Here is a 14793-nt window from a genome sequence, read left to right on the forward strand (position 1 = left end):
GCCCGCTATTGCTACTTAACTGTAGATATCAATGCAGTTCAAGTGCTCAACCACGTGCAATGGTGCATGCGCACATATGCAGAACTCCGGAAATCGACGATTAGTGACTCTCAAAGATCTGCAGGGCTAGTTGAAATAGCCCCTATATCATTAACAATGATCTCTTCCCCGGGTCATTAGTGACATCCTCTGAACATGCAGCTCAGTATATGTATACCAAATACTATGATGCCGCAGCCACGTCTGTTCTGCACCATCACACACAGACTCAGTCACACACTGACATACAGTGTCATCGCATAAGTGTCATCACATTAATCGGCACAGTCATCTGGCACGTCTTGGTCACATCACGCTGCAACTAAGACACGTTTTCAGCAAAATAAGGCCCCCAATACTAGTAGAGTTGAACTGAACCTGGTGGCTCTCTAGTGCCAGGCATCTCACACTGCATGGCGTATCGATATATGATGACACATCTGTAGAGTTATAACATTGTCTCATCACAAGGTTATGAGAACGGTTTTCTTTTGAGACTTTAGTTCTTTTGTGCTTCTTGCCCCATTGATAGCCAAACACAATGCCAGGTCCTAGAGGGTACCTACTGAGAAATGATTGCATGTCCCTCCAGATATAGAACAAGTGCAACGGTGCAAAGAATCTGACATATTTTATGGTGCTAATAAGCCGAACTGCACATTATTAATTATATGTACCCACAACATGGAGCATAATCTAACCCGTTGTCATCTTTATTTTATCCTTAGAAATTTCTACAGGCAAGTATGTAACATGTGTGAAATACAAAGCTAACAACATACTGCACTCGTGTTCTAACCTTCCCAACTTATTAATATATCTCTCACTTGAATCCACTAATTAAATTCTCCATTTTTTTGAAACATGTTGTTCTTTTTTCTAAACATTTAGACTATGGCTACACACAGTAGAGGCAGCCATTTTGTGAACCGTGATACATAGGATAGATTGACTGCATGCCTATAAAGAGTGGTTCAATCCACAAAATGGCTGCCTCTTCTATGGGTAGGTGCTGAGTACGCTTTGAAAGATAGAACAGCACTCTTCTTCACAATTGACTTTACAATGCCACCATCTCATATTGCATGTAGGGCACACTGAAGGAGCTGTCACATAACACAGTCTGCATGTGTTACACGCCACCCCAGTCTGGATAGCGTGTTGCTTTAATTACTGTATGTTGTGAATACCATAGAAACCTGCAGTATTTGTTTGACTGGTCTGTTGGTGTTTGCGGCTGATGTGCCGAGACCCCTGATTACTGTTTTTAAGATGAACATATTTGCTTGGTCAATTATGCTCTTCAGATACAGATACCTGAAAAATGTGTCTAAATCTTTAGGCATAGCTATGCGAATTGTAGTAGGGATTGCCATCATTGGATAAATAAAACATTGGTGGTTCAATCATCGATACCATCAATTATACATGTAGAGACTGCAATTGCCATCCAACCTCCAAGGTCAATGTTTACCATCAGTGAACATCCATCGATTATAGACCTAGTGACCATTGGTGTCAGACATTTGATGGTTACTAACCATTGATCATCGATGGCCACCTCTAAGTTCTAGTTTTGTTTAAATTTTGGAGACAGTTTAAGATAACTAAGTAGATGGTACAGGGGCCTAAATATGTTTAATAAGATGGAACCTGACTTCTCTGACCTATGCTGGAGATATAGTCTTGCCACTAATACACTCCTTCTCATCTGGTGGTACAGGAATATTAAAGTAATAGGCTCCAATCTCCCATCACCCAAGAGATCTGCTTCTGAACCTAATGAATATACCAATCTCTAAATTTAGAACTACACACCCATTGAAAGTTTGGATTTCAGAATAGATAAAAGCATCAGACTAAGGTGTAAGAGACGTATCCTCTGTGAGAAGAGCACATCTTCATTTTGAAGGGCAAAATTTTGGACTCTGCTATAACTGTGTGGTATATGAGGAATTGGGGCACTAAAGTGTAGCTTAGAATTAATTGTAAACTCTTCGCCATATGACCGTCCCACATGAGAAATGCATGGCAGCCGGAAACGGAAAAGAGCGGAGAATGAGTTTGATTAAAGGCACCAAAGCCCCAGGAATTAGAGCAAGGCACATCTTACCAGTAATAAATCGGGTATGGTGCACTGCAAAAGAAGCCTAGCGGGAACACTCAATGTCTAATTAGAAGCAGCACACACAAGCCAAGGGGCTAAATGTAATAGCCCGTGATTTGCAGGAGCAACCATGAGTCGCAAGATTTAAAGTGCCAATTAGTTTAAAAGTCAGAACCAGTAATGGATCTCTTTGGGCCATATGTAATAGCCGGCTCCTGCAAATCATGGGCTACTACATTGGCCCAAGGAGACCCATTTATGAAATCTCAATTACAGCGACCTATTTTGGGAAAGAGGTGGTTCAATACTGAGCATGTAATTACTGTACACCATTTGAGAGCGCCATTGCAATGACTGTCTCGCTATAGAAATACCCTTTTGCAGTATGGTTATAGGTACCTATATTTTGACAGCTAGTTTTTGACCTACTGGTTTAAACTGTTCTACGTCTTCACATTATCCTATATACTGTTTCTTAAAGTATATCATCTGCAAATTGATTTATTTTATGTTTTTATTGCATTTTGGGACAGATTTGCACTCAATAGCAATAACCAATAAGCAATTGACTTTTATAGTTTTAGAATACGTCGGCAAATGAAAGCAAGAATCTGATTGGTTACTATGGTTTAGTTCAAATTACTGCAGTTAGATGCAATCTTATTAAGTAGTCGTCATTGTCGTATTTCCATAGCACATAAAGTATAAAGAGGCCTTTCCTGTTGGGTTCATGCCCTCTGCTCCTGGCGCCACGCAAAGCCAACGCCTACTGTCTTTCTCTCTAATTAGCTTTATGCTCTGCAATTTAATTTAATGTAAAGAATCTCCTACTTAATCAATTATTTATGCAGTTAATGAGATCATCATCTGACCTCTGAATTAGAGAATGACCTCGAGTTGAATTCTTATTAAGACATCTTTTTCTAGAAGACTGCCCCAGAATAACAGCAATGTAACTCATTTTTAGAATGATCTCTTCAATATTGCACATTATTATGATTAGAGTGAATGTGTGACACCTAAATGACGATTGCTCTCATCAACTATTCCAGCCTCTCTGTATTTTACTTTCCGGTGTCACCGGTCACTGTATTAAGGGCCTGATTCAGAGCTGAACGCAGCCGCCAGAGTTCAGTTAAGCTACCGCCCCGCTAGAGTGAAATCCCTCCTTGAGAATTAATGTGGACGCTGTCCGTATGGATGTGTACGGCTACACATCCATTCGCAGTCGTGTGAATATGTCCAAAAGCCACAGACTCACCATCTAATGGTACTTACACTGGCCACAACTTATCGCAGGCGCCACGTAGCCCTGGGGTGATGGGTAAAGGCATATTTGGCCAGGAGCTGATGTCACACACCCTCCCCTAAAACGCTCAGGCACACCTAGCGTTTTCCTGGACACTCCCACATTTCATACCCTCCAACAGTACCTTTTTGGCCGGTACAGTATTGTTTTTTGGGCTGATATTCCCTCCGTGTTTGGTCTGTTCTGCTCCATCTCTCTGCTCCTTTATGTTTCTGAAAGAAAGAACAGTAAGGGGTACATTTACTGCAGCTTCAAAAAATGAAAAGAGGTGATGTCAATTGTAGCCAATCAGATTCAATCTATCAATTTCTAAAATGCAAAAGAGAAATAACAGACAGAATCTGATAGGTTGCTACGGGCAACAGCAACTCTTTTCATTTTTTTCAAAGCTTTAGTAAATTTATCCCTGTAACTTCACTAGCAGTGTTTTGCGGATAAGCAGTTTCACAGAATAGGCGGACATGCGAAAACCAGCAAAAAAGTTTAAAAAGATATATGTTTTATTGTGTAAGCTTGCAGTTAGTCTTTTCCGATTACTGATTTATTCATACGACTTTGGGAATTTCAATTTTATGTCATTTCATAGTTAAGGTTTAACCATTCGATGATATAGTAAATTTACTTATAATTTTTAAATGGAACTATTATTACTCAAGTTCATTGAGGGTCATTTTCTAACTGCTTAATGGTGCAATTCGATATTTAAACCACAGCCACCAATGAGCAGTTTGTTTCTGTATAGGGCAATTGTTTTATGTGATTTTACTGGTTGTTTCTGAAACCAATCACCCCCCCATGTTTACGGTAGGTGGGATGACATCACTTCCTATCACCTAGAACCCTTCCATAAGAAAACAGTGTACTTCTTTGCTTTCAACTTACAATGCTTTTAATTTTTTCAAAGCCACCAGAAATTGACCCAACTGGGCCACCCACGGTAAGATTAGGAACCTGCAAGGATGCATTGTAACTTTTGTATATATTTAATTCTGTTTTTTATCTGTAAAAAATTCCAGATTTCCCTCCTGGGTTTTATTTATTTTTTTCCAATTAAGTATATTTATTATTTTCTGATATGCTTCTCTGAGCCCCCATTGAATGCGGGACATTTAACCATTTCTAAAGCAAGTTGAAGTAAATGGACTTCAGTAAACATTCCTGTTGCATGTGGCATGAGCGGGGGAGATACAGTAAGGCATGTATAACATATGTTTACTCTAGAACTACAGCAAAGGTTTACAGCATGATCAGTGCTTCCATTGGGCTTGGCAGAGAGGGAGAACCCTATAGTTTCCAGTCCATAGTATGCTGTACTGTCAATAAAGACACTTGTCCAAAGTTTCTGTACTGTATGTTTTACCTTTGGAACAAGTTTGGACCCTTCATCTCTTCTTATAGTTTTGTTGGATGTTTACAGAGTAACTGTTGTAAACCACTACCCTTGCGAGTTTACATACTGTAGGCCAGAGGTGGCCAAACCGGTCCTCGAGTTCTACCAACCGTCCACGTTTTCCAAGTCACCTAGCTGGTGCACAGCTGTAGTCATTACTAACTGTCATATTTTCAAACATGCTGCATTCATTCCTACTATAGATCCACAGGCTGGCTGAAAAACATGAACTGCTGGTAGATCTTGAGGACAGCTTTGGCCACCCCTGCTGTAGGGTAATATATTCTTTCCCAAATGAATACATATTTGAAAATGTATTTCATTGGTTTCATTAGTACGCCCTTTTTAATGACAATGAGATAACGAGCAATGTGGCAATAGACTGGAGATCAGTGACTAGAAGTATAGTGTAATAATCACACCTTTTGTTACTAGAACCTGGGTTCTGTCATGATGATAAGGATGAAGGCAATAGGTCCATGGAGGCAGGACGCGTCCTTGTGTAGTGCCCCATACACTATATTGCCCTTGTTATTCATTTCCCATGTGCAGGATATGCTCCGGGCCATCTAGAACCACATCCAGGCTTTAGAATAGCATTTCATTAAAGGACAGAGCTCATATTTTAACAAGATATGTGTCCATGAAACAATCCATCACAAAACTACATGTATTAGTTTGAGAAAGGGTTATATGCAGACCCCTAGCCAGTGGCGTAACTAGATACATGTGGGCCCCATAGCAAAAGTTTGTAAGGGCCCCTATTCATCACCTAATTCTGAAAAATGTATATAGCACACAATACTTTGACATGCAAAGTGGGCCCCTCTCAGCTGTGGGCCCCATAGCAGCTGCACCCCCTGCACCTATGGTAGTTACGCCTTTTCCCCTAGCTTTGGCCATACGGGAGCTGTATACATATTAATGTAAAACACCTATCATTGTTGTTATTGCTTATTTGGATAGCGCCACTAATTACTCAGGGCAGTACAGAGAATAATTGTAATTCATAATAGTTCCTGTCCCATTAGTTATGGTACAAAAGGTGTCTAGGTTAACAGTCAAAAGCTCACCATGCTTTGTGCAAGGTGCCTCACTGTGCTACTGCTACACTTGGCAGACTTTACCATCCATGTGCACTCTGATTGGGAAACGTAAAATATGGAAAATTCACATAAAGGAAAAAAATACCCCCAAAAAATGTTCTCATGTGCTGACATTTGCTTGTGTTGACCTTTGGTCTATGTTGACCTTGTGAATGTCCTATCGACACCTTGGAGCTTACAGTCTAAGTCCCCACAAGCATGCACAATACTCCATCACACTGTGCGCCCACTAGGGGAAATGATAATGTAGATCCCTTCCTCCAAATTTATTGTAGGGCTAGTGAAAGCCCAGCTGTAATCACCCTACCCTCCTTATTATATTATGGTCCAAACCCAGTTGAAACTCATGTTCATAAGACATTGCTGCCTCTACATACAGTGTTATATTACCTCCTGAGTTATTTTTATTTTTTTAAATATTTAATCTTTTTAATTTTTTAAAGCCAATGCCAACTGAACAAGGCCCCACAGGGGACCCAGCGGTAAGATGAGTGGCCCTGGAATGGTTTGACCTCCTCTTGCCTTTACTCTGTGTTGGCTTGCCTTGTTTTTACTGTGCACTCCAGGAAAGGTTTTGAAGTGGGTTTTATGGCATTCATTCCATCCAGCTGAATGAGAACGAAGGCTTAGAATTGCATGTGTGTGCTCCTGTCCTGCAGCTGGAAACCAAGTTTGTCTTAGCATGTGGCTGTAGTGTAGAGCAACTGGTGCACCTGGCAAGTTCCGTATGCATTCAATGATATATTGCTGTGCTTTAACTGATGGAAAGGCTCAACAAAATAGGCTAGACATCCTTTGCTACTCCAGCTGCTTCAGAACTATATCTTCCATAACGCTGTCAAAAAGACGACGGGATCTGTAGTTCTGTTACTGCAGTTTTAAAGGTTGTTCACCCTTCATCTTGGTTTGTTTCTTGCTCAACATTATAACTGTGTACATCCGCCTGCTCTGCCTGATGTACCGTCTATATGCTCTCCTTTTCTGTGGCTTTATTTCCCCAATGCCTTTCAGAGTTCAGAAGAAAGCGCCCGCATCTCAATCACGTTCTTCCGACTGTTCAGAGTCATGCGACTTGTGAAACTTCTAAGCAGGGGTGAAGGTATCCGAACTCTGCTGTGGACATTTATAAAGTCCTTTCAGGTACAGTATGTTATAGCTATATGTGGTTATTATAGAGTGGGGCAGACCAACCAGAGGATGCCGTTTATTAATGAATCTTAATAAAGTAATCAATAGCATTTCACTTCAGTATATTCTTGTAAATACTGTATATAGGCTGCAAATTACTAAATAAGACATCTTTATTTTTAATTGCTAAATAAAAAAGCATCCTTAAAAAGATTGAAAATTTTAGGTACTTGTTTCCTAGCATGGCGCCCACGTACGCTAACGTAGTGAAATCGCATCACATGGGCCATTTTAGTGCTGCGCGATGCAAGGGGCGGCGGAACGCGTCCTCCGACGTTTTCATACCCCCACTATCCATATCGGCGTGGAGTTGATTTTATATAGTCTGGCGAGCGCAGCGAGCCACCGAGCCCGAAGTGTGGCGAGCGTAGCGTGCCACGAGGTGACGCGGATTAGTTTACATGTATTACGCGTCCCCGCGCGGGGCTTGCTACGCTCGCCACAATTCGGGCTCGGTGGCTCGCTGCGCTCACCACACTATATAAAATCAACTCCACACTGACGTGGATAGTGGGGGTATGAAAACGTCGGAGGATGCGTTCCGCCGCCCCTCACGGGGGCGTGGATAGTGCGGGGGTGCCTAAAACCTCTTGGTATGTCATACAATCATATTATTGTATAGCTAATGTAATGGCATCACACACCCTATAAAATCGCATGCGATCGCATGCGATTTTGCGGGAGGTGCGATGCGATCCCCTAGAGCAGTGAATAAATTACATTAAAAAATAGCGTCGCACCACACGGCACTAAAATGGCCCATACGATGCGATGCTCCTACGCAGAATAGCCCACTAAGCAATTAGCTTAGTGGGCGCCGTGCTAGGAAACAAGTACCATCATTTTATTCTTGATAACCGTCCTTATTTGTGGCAAAACAGGTTCACCTAAAATCTAGCGTGAGCCTTTTGTTCAGTTCTATCTGGCTCCACCATCCATTCTGCCGAGAATGTGTATATCCATAGTAAACTGGAAAGTTGTAGGCAGGGGTAGATCCAGAAGAAATGACATGATGGGTAGTGGTGTCGACCCAATGCTTGTCGACCTAGTTATTGACCGTATCCCATCTATTGTAGAGACTTTAAGAGTGATGCACCAAGCAGTGAAGAGATTGGAGATGTGGCTTAGGGGAGAATGTGCCGTGATGATTTACCAGAAATAAATGGTAGTAATAATAATTGTTTGGGAATTCTTTGCAACTTGTGTTTTTTTCTGTAGGCTTTGCCGTATGTGGCCCTGCTGATTGCTATGCTGTTTTTTATCTACGCCGTGATCGGAATGCAGGTATGTCATCACAATCTCTACACAATATCGCAGGTTGGGTACACTAATGCAGGATATACTGTAAATGCAGCGATTATACTAGAGGCATTGGCCAGCTGGTCACTAAACAAGCATGATGTCAGGTATAACTGAGAGACCAGCCGCATCTGTACAGTATGTCACCAGATTACGTTACAGTAGGTGTTTACAGATTGTAACGCCAATATAAAAGTGTTAAAGTGTTGTTATACTTGGGTAATTATACAGCATTAAACATGGATTGTACTAGTCACTAACTACAAAACAGGAATGGCACTTAATTACACAAAATGACCCCTTCCTTTATGTCTTGGTATCTAATTACCTCTGTATTGAGCCATCCACCCCCAAAGTTTGGCATTTCGCTTCAGTTCCATCACTACCGATAAACTGAGTTTTGTGTTTAACTGTGGGTGGTAATTATTACATTTGTTATTCTGTCGCAACATTTATTTAATTTGCATGTATTGTACAGAGATCTATAAATAGGCTCAGTGACGTATAACCGGGGGAGCCAGCTGGAGTAATCGCTGCGGAGAGAGGAGTCAGACTTGGGGCTTCTTCCGTAACTCAGCTTCCCATCACATAAAATACTCACCATGACCCACTGACCTTCTAGCATTATAACAACATTAACTATATTCTAACTGGTGAAAACAGGCTAGTGATGTACTCTTCTAACAGTATAATATATGACACACTGTACAAACTTGAGAATATTTAATAAGATAGGTGCCCAATGTTGTTACTCATAGAAATTTTTAAACGATGCTTACACTATTCTGAGATCGGCTGAGTAGTGTAGGAGACCGCTTCTGATTGGCTGTCTGGCTAGAAAGTGTTCGAGGAAGACAAAGCTTAACTCATTGCATCTTACTCAGAGATGGACGCCGTTCACATTGATGCTTCATCTTTAGATGCGGCACTGATGTGATAATATGGTAATGTTGTTCATATAGATGCCTCCTGCCTGCTTCTGTAATCTGCTCCTGCACCTGAAGAAGCAGCCATGGATCACTCTGCGAAAACATTGCCATTCTGAGCAAGCCTCAGATTTCAGAAACGCAAGCCATCCCCATCGGGGGTCCGCCTCCAAACAACCGCAAACCTGTCAATCATGCTGCAGCTTTGGAGACCTCTGAGAGATCTTCCAGGAGAAGACTGGCTCATGCGCAGTACAGATACTGCTTATGCGCCGATCTTACATCATTATGCCCCTTTCCCACTGCAGGCTTTACACAGTAAAATGCCGTTTTTTTGGCCTTTTTAAACGGCTAGAGCTGCAGTGGTAAAGCTCCAGGTTGCTTTACCCGGGTAACAAATACCGGTATTTGTTAACCGGGTAAAAAGCAGTGTTTTACCCGTGTAAGAGCCGTTTTTTTGGCAATGGAAAAGGGTTTTAAACGGTATTTAGAAATAATAATAAAGGTTAAGAACATGATTGGTGCATGTGATGTTTTTAATGACAGGCAAGGTTTACTAGAGAGTTTAAACGTGTTGCTTTGTGGTTTACACGGGTAAGTGTGAATGGGACATTTACTGCTTTTAAATGGTAAATTACCGTTTAAAAGCTGCAGTGGGAAAGGGTCTTTGTGGCTCTTACCCGGGTAAAGACCCATTTAAAAAAAACGGGTCTTTACCCGGGTAGGCAGTGGGAAAGCAGCATGAGTAGTAGATAAACCCTTGGGTCTGTGTACTTATTTGAATCCAGCCCATTGTGTGTGTTCTGCTTGCTCATGGTAGCATTCCATATCATCCACAGGGTTTTGTTTTTATATCCATATGGATTGTTCATCACACTGGATAACATTGGACCAAGAAGAATATTTATTACGGAGGCACCATTTTATTATAAATGATGGGTTTAGAATTGATGACCGTAATGAAATCAGGGGACACTAATGGTCCAGCCTTTTGATTTGTATCTATTTCTTTTCTAATGTGACCGAAATCTCAGCAGCTGAGCTGCAATGGGATGCTCGATTCCCAAAAGACTCAGAAAAGAAAAAACCTATGCAGCAGCGCTTGAGAACATGGTACATCCAAATTTAGTAGGAATCTAGAGCAGGTACAATAAAAAAATAATCAAACATTTTTTGGAACCACTATACTGCGCAGAGGATTACACAGACAAAGTTGAAAACCATTTTAAAAGGACATATACATTAAAATGCAAATAATCACTTTAAAATAATTTTAGAAATACAGCATCACACTCTGGTTAAACAACCGTTTTTTTTGTAGTGCGTAGTCTTTCTGTCTTCATTTATTGGTTAGTAGTTTTAGTAATAATGAGACTGTCCGTTTTTTTATTGTTCTTGACACTAATAGATGTTTTCAAATGACTGAAGTACTATTATTTATTTTTCTAATAGTTCTAAAAGTGAAAAGAGGTGATGAACCAATCAGACTCTGTTCAGTCATTTGATAATCGAACCAATTGCGAATTCACACAATAACAATCCGATCTGAATAATTCATGTTTGTATGCATTGGCCGATGATTACACAACAGAGCGGTAATTGGCAGACTGTACATGTGCGGCAATCACAATGCGCATTTGCCAAGGTGCTAGGATCCAGTCTGGATAGCCAAAGGCCTACCCTTAGTTCCTGATGTTCCTTGTATTATCTAGGCTGCGAATGTGAACCCAATTGCAAATGAGTTTGCGATGATTCCAGTGGGCATCTCTTATCATTTCTGGGCGTCAGCAGCACTTGCTAAAATTAGCAGCCTAGAAAATCACAATTTCATTTGTGTACAAACATGTATTAGGCCCCATGTCACCTGTCAGCAGCACTAATAAGTGTCTATTTGCTGTGTGGTTAGGTGCTTCCCTTCTTTGCTTAAAATCAGGCTTGCATCTTCATATCTTGTGTTTTAATATAATGTGTACATTGGCCCTTAGCATATTACTATGCCCCCAACACCACACTGCTACCAATACCCACTTTCCAGCCCCTCATGTGAAAGTGTGGTGGTGTCCTATAAGTTCCCCTGCGCCAGGTGCATTAAATACAACAAGGAAGGCTTCCCCACAGACATCCTTCATTTTGTGATAGGCAGACGTGGCGCTCCCCTGGATCCCAGTGCCCTAGGCAGCTGCCTAATGGTAGAGCTGGCCCTGATTGCAATATTGGCCTGCAGTACTTCAAATGGTCACTAGGAGTATCTGCACGGAGTCACTTTCTATAGGCAGGAACTGCACCTATGTGAGGTGGTCACAATGTACAGTACTGCTAGTAATCGCACAGTCCTGTGTTACTTTCAGATCAGTCATCATGAAGTACTAATGGAATCTCACTGTTTCCTGCAGGTTTTTGGTAAAGTCGCCATGAGGGACAACACCCAAATTAATAGGAACAACAACTTTCAGACATTTCCACAGGCTGTACTCCTATTATTCAGGTAATGGTCTTTTTTATTACTACCACTACTACTATTACTACTATTAGATTCCAATATTTCTATCACCTGTAAACAAGGGCCTATTAAGTGAGGATGCGGCCTCTGTGCAGTCTCCATATGGGTCCCCTCCTCTCTAGTCAGCGGTGCAAGGGTGTAGACTCTGGGTCTGTGGTAGAGCCTACTCCTCATTGTTAGGTCCCTGGAAAAAGAGAGCTGTGGCCATTTTCCTGGTGATGTTCCTATTACTATAAGGGTTATTATTGTTATTATTGCTATTTATCCTTTATTCTGCTGAGCAAATTGACAGGAAAATGGTCACTGCTGATGCAGGACTCCAGAGAGGTAAGTATTGGTAAGCATGGGTGCAGGGAGTGTGGTGTGGGCCTCCTGGACCCACAGGACTGTGTGCCCCACATACCCTGGACCCAGTAGCGATACGCCACTTCCTGTAATCTGTAAACCAATACTGAAGTACTGCAATGTATAATATATTATTATATTTGCTCATTACAGATATTTTTAATATCCATGTTGATAATGAATGCGTGTTTCATGTAATGACCACTAGGTGTGCGACTGGCGAGGCCTGGCAGGACATCATGTTGGCATGCCTACCGGGGAAGCGGTGCGACCCAGAATCTGATTACAACCCTGGGGAGGAGAACACATGTGGCAGCAATTTTGCCATTGTGTATTTTATCACATTTTACATGCTGTGTGCGTTCCTGGTAAGTGATGGAAACCTGCAGTAAAGTGCAATCATTAAACAACAGGATCTATTCACTAACAACCACCGCATAACAATAACCACAGCATACTGTACAGTCACCACTCAAACACATAGCAGCAGATTTCACGAGTGATGATCTTGTTTTCAAACACAGGACAGTTAGGAGCTAAATGTCTGGAGCACCATTTAACATTAGTAACAATTGATAACAAGAATATCACTCATTGGTCAATCTGTCAAGTAAACAACATGTAATCATTATGCTATTTACAGTAGGGACTGATTTAGAGTTGTAAGCTTAGGCTTATTTAAGTGGCAGAAACTGTCTTCGGACACATCGCTCGGCTCTGCAATGCTGGCAGTGAGTGTATGCGCACAATGTCTATTCATGCCCCTAAAGGCGGTGTGGCCTCCCGCTAGGAAATGCCCCCACAATTTTTGGGCATGCCTACGCAGGGCCGCCACTAGTAATGTTGGGGCCCGGGACTGACCTTCAGCCCAGCGGCACCCCCCCTCGTGCGCAGCCAGCCCTGCCCCCCCACACACACACACACCCCCCCCCCCCCCACGGGGCGGCACCCGCCACCCCCCCATTACTATTACTTACCAGCGGTGGCGGCGGCGCAGCATCTTCTTCCTCCGGGACTCGGAGCACTCACTGCACAGTGCAGCCTGCAGATCGCCGAGCCCCTCTGAATCCTAGGCTTGGCGCTCTGCAGGCTGCACTGTGTACTGTGCACGCATGGCTTCCACGCTGGGTGGGGGGATTTGTGAGGGTGCATTGGGGGGGGTGGTGGTGCCGTGCCACTGTGGGCAGCTGCCCAGGCCCCTGCGGAGGCAGGGGCCCGGGACAGCTGTACCCCTGGCACCCCCCTGTCGGCGGCCCTGTGCCTACGTCGCTCGACAGCTTCCCTCCTCGTCCCTCCACAATGTTGGGAGGTATGGCACAGTATAGTCTCTCCAGTGCATCACTGAATTGTCACTTACTGAAAGTGAATCACATTTCTTTTAATACTTAGTTATTGACATCCACATTTGCCCATAAAATATTTTGTTTTCAGTAACGGCTCTACTTTATCATTCAGTCTTATGGGTGTTAAAAACAGGCTTTTGTAGTATAATACAGAAACAAATGACATAATATAAAACATTTAGTTACTCCCCTCAAAGCTACAATGTCAGGGATATTCTTTCAAAATGACCAGCTTGCTTATAATTTGTATGCGGCTATATATTTCCTGTTATACCTTACGTCTGCAGATTATCAACCTGTTTGTGGCTGTCATCATGGACAACTTTGACTACCTGACTCGCGATTGGTCGATACTGGGCCCTCATCATCTGGATGAATTTAAAAGAATATGGTCTGAATATGATCCAGAGGCCAAGTAGGTTTAATTAGTATCACAATGATATATCTATTGATCTTTCTGTCAGACTACTACACCGATATTGGCACGATATGTAATTTCTGGGCAAATCAGAATGACATATCGGTCAGTTCAAAGGTTGTTTGCATGCTCCCGTGGGTTGTATGTGATATGTTCTGATTGGTGGTGCTGCATGACCAACCAGAATATATTGTGTACGATTCAGCATGGCATTACACATCTTGCTGTCATCCCCTGTGTTGTGCTAGTGTGTATGCAGGGCACAATGCAGGGTTTCATCGCACTTTATTCTGATGTGTACCCAGCCTGTAATACATGTGTTAACCCATAATCTCCAATATACAGCAATGTTATACCTCTTTCACTTCGCAAATGCCGGGTCACACCCGGGATTTAGATGTGGTTCGTCCCGGGAGTGACCTGGCATTTGCGAGGTGAAGCTTCCCACAGTGACCCGGAAATAATCTGAGTTGCTGGTGTCATCTGGGGGCGGGGAGCAGGGACATCGGGGGGGGATGGGGGATAGTGTGAATGGGAGCGAACCTAGGTTACTAGTTCACACTGCGCAGAAAACTGCCCTGGAATTTTTCAAAAGGCCCTTTCACACCGCAGAGACCTGGGTTGGACCCAGGTTATTTGTGCGGTGTTAAAGGGGTATAAGGGATTCAAATGTGTATCTGGGCAAATCCCCTGCTCTTGTGCAGCACAACATAAATTTGCTAGGGTACACAATTGTGTCTTCTAGCTATACTTATTGTTATACAAAATAATTTTGAGGTTCAAAAGAATAAATAAATAAAATGTGAAGTGACGCAACAGGTTT

The 14793-nt window shown here is 42.4% G+C and overlaps 1 protein-coding gene across 18 annotated transcripts in view; it reads left to right on the forward strand.

Moving 5' to 3' along the window:
* Nucleotides 1-14793, forward strand: part of CACNA1D (calcium voltage-gated channel subunit alpha1 D) — a 326871-nt gene that overhangs the window by 248235 nt on the left and 63843 nt on the right. For 9 of the 18 annotated variants that reach the window (XR_014454326.1, XM_083156204.1, XM_083156201.1 and 6 more), the window contains 7 exons: nucleotides 4360-4392; nucleotides 6395-6433; nucleotides 6963-7091; nucleotides 8358-8423; nucleotides 11758-11849; nucleotides 12418-12577; nucleotides 13840-13967. Coding sequence is in view for 17 of the 18 variants with exons in the window: in XM_083156204.1 (XP_083012330.1) it covers nucleotides 4360-4392; nucleotides 6395-6433; nucleotides 6963-7091; nucleotides 8358-8423; nucleotides 11758-11849; nucleotides 12418-12577; nucleotides 13840-13967 (647 nt within the window). In the remaining variant the exon portion in view is untranslated. The remainder of the gene's footprint in view (nucleotides 1-4359; nucleotides 4393-6394; nucleotides 6434-6962; nucleotides 7092-8357; nucleotides 8424-11757; nucleotides 11850-12417; nucleotides 12578-13839; nucleotides 13968-14793) is intronic. The other 9 variants (XM_083156198.1, XM_083156197.1, XM_083156205.1 and 6 more) reach the window with 2 other exon arrangements.

This window comes from Crinia signifera, chromosome 8 (assembly GCF_055691185.1).
Source record: "Crinia signifera chromosome 8, ASM5569118v1, whole genome shotgun sequence".
Classification (NCBI taxonomy): domain Eukaryota; kingdom Metazoa; phylum Chordata; class Amphibia; order Anura; family Myobatrachidae; genus Crinia; species Crinia signifera.